At 59.6% G+C, this 1,265-nt stretch overlaps 1 protein-coding gene across 1 annotated transcript in view; it reads right to left on the reverse strand.

The window, feature by feature from the left end:
• Positions 1 to 819: 819 nt before the first annotated feature.
• Positions 820 to 1,265, reverse strand: part of CFAP161 (cilia and flagella associated protein 161) — a 7,541-nt gene continuing 7,095 nt past the window's right edge. The window contains exon 6 of the mRNA XM_006767974.1: positions 820 to 846. Coding sequence (XP_006768037.1) covers positions 820 to 846 — 27 coding nt within the window. The remainder of the gene's footprint in view (positions 847 to 1,265) is intronic.

A 1,265-nucleotide genomic window follows, 5' to 3' on the forward strand; every position in this document is an offset into this window, starting at 1 on the left:
CAATCCAGGGCCCAGCCGGACGGGCACCGCCACCTTGAACCCCGCAGCAGGGCGGCCGGTCCCCGTACCCCCTACCCCCCAGGCCAGGCCAGGCCACGCAGGCTGAAGCCACCCCCGCTGGCCACGCATGTACCACCTCTGCCTTCCCTTCACCCACCAGGACACCCCGCCCACCACAGGTCCCCGTCAAAGAAGGAACAGATGGCCGGACTCCCCGGGGGACACAGAGAATTTGTCAGGAACGTTCTGGCCACGTGGGTGTTCCTACCACTGCACCAGTGTCCAAGCGAGGTAGCGAGAAAGAGATTCCGCCCTTTAAAACGCATCACAAAATAACATGTGACTGGGGGCCCGGCCAGTGTTGCTCAGTGGGTAGCGCGCCAGCCCTCGGACTGAAGAGTCCCGGGTTCGATTCCAGTCAAGGGCATGTACCCGGGTTGCAGGCTCCGTCCCCAGTAGGGGGTGGGCAGGAGGCGGCTGATCGGTGTTTCTCTCTCATCGCTGTTTCTCTCTAATCCCTCTCCCTTCCTCTCTGTAAAAAAAAAAAAAAATCAATGAAAATATATTTAAAAGAATCCTATATAATTAAAGGGTAATATGCAAATCTCCCCCTCTGGAGTTTGACCACTGGCTATGACATGCACTGACCACCAGGGGGCAGCGCGGAATGAAGGCAGGCCCCAGCCAGCAGCCGGAAGACCCCTCGGGATCAGCCCTGATCACCAGCCAGGTCTAGGGACACTACCTGTGCACGAATTTCGTGCACCGGGCCTCTAGTAATAAATAATAATAATAATAATAATAATGACACGTGGCTGGTCAGGTGGAGCTCCTGCTGCCCCTAAGCTAGAGGCAGAGCGGACAGGACAAGGGGCCATGGTCAACCCCAAGGCCGGCCGCGGGTCACAGCGGCCTCACGCTGGGATCTCAGGACACTGCCCGGAGGGGGAGGAAGCGCGCGGCCGAAGCTCAGAACAGTCCTCCCACTTTACTGCAGACGCGCCTTCCAGGGACACGCAGGAGCCCGGTTCTGCCACGTTTGGTCACCAACAAAGGAACGCGCGTGCCCCTTTCCTGGCTGAGCTATTCCCAGAACTAACTGTGCTCCAGACCCCGCACCACTAACTCAGTCATGGGCTATCGCTTTATTCCAACACCTGCTCAGAGGGCTGGGAACCTGGGACAACCTCCCCCTTCACCACCCCTTCCCTCTGGGGGAGCGCGCCTGCGGTCACTGGGCCCCGGGGCAGCCGCCGGCTCCAGCT

This window comes from Myotis davidii, unplaced genomic scaffold (assembly GCF_000327345.1).
Source record: "Myotis davidii unplaced genomic scaffold, ASM32734v1 scaffold1103, whole genome shotgun sequence".
Lineage (NCBI taxonomy): Eukaryota > Metazoa > Chordata > Mammalia > Chiroptera > Vespertilionidae > Myotis > Myotis davidii.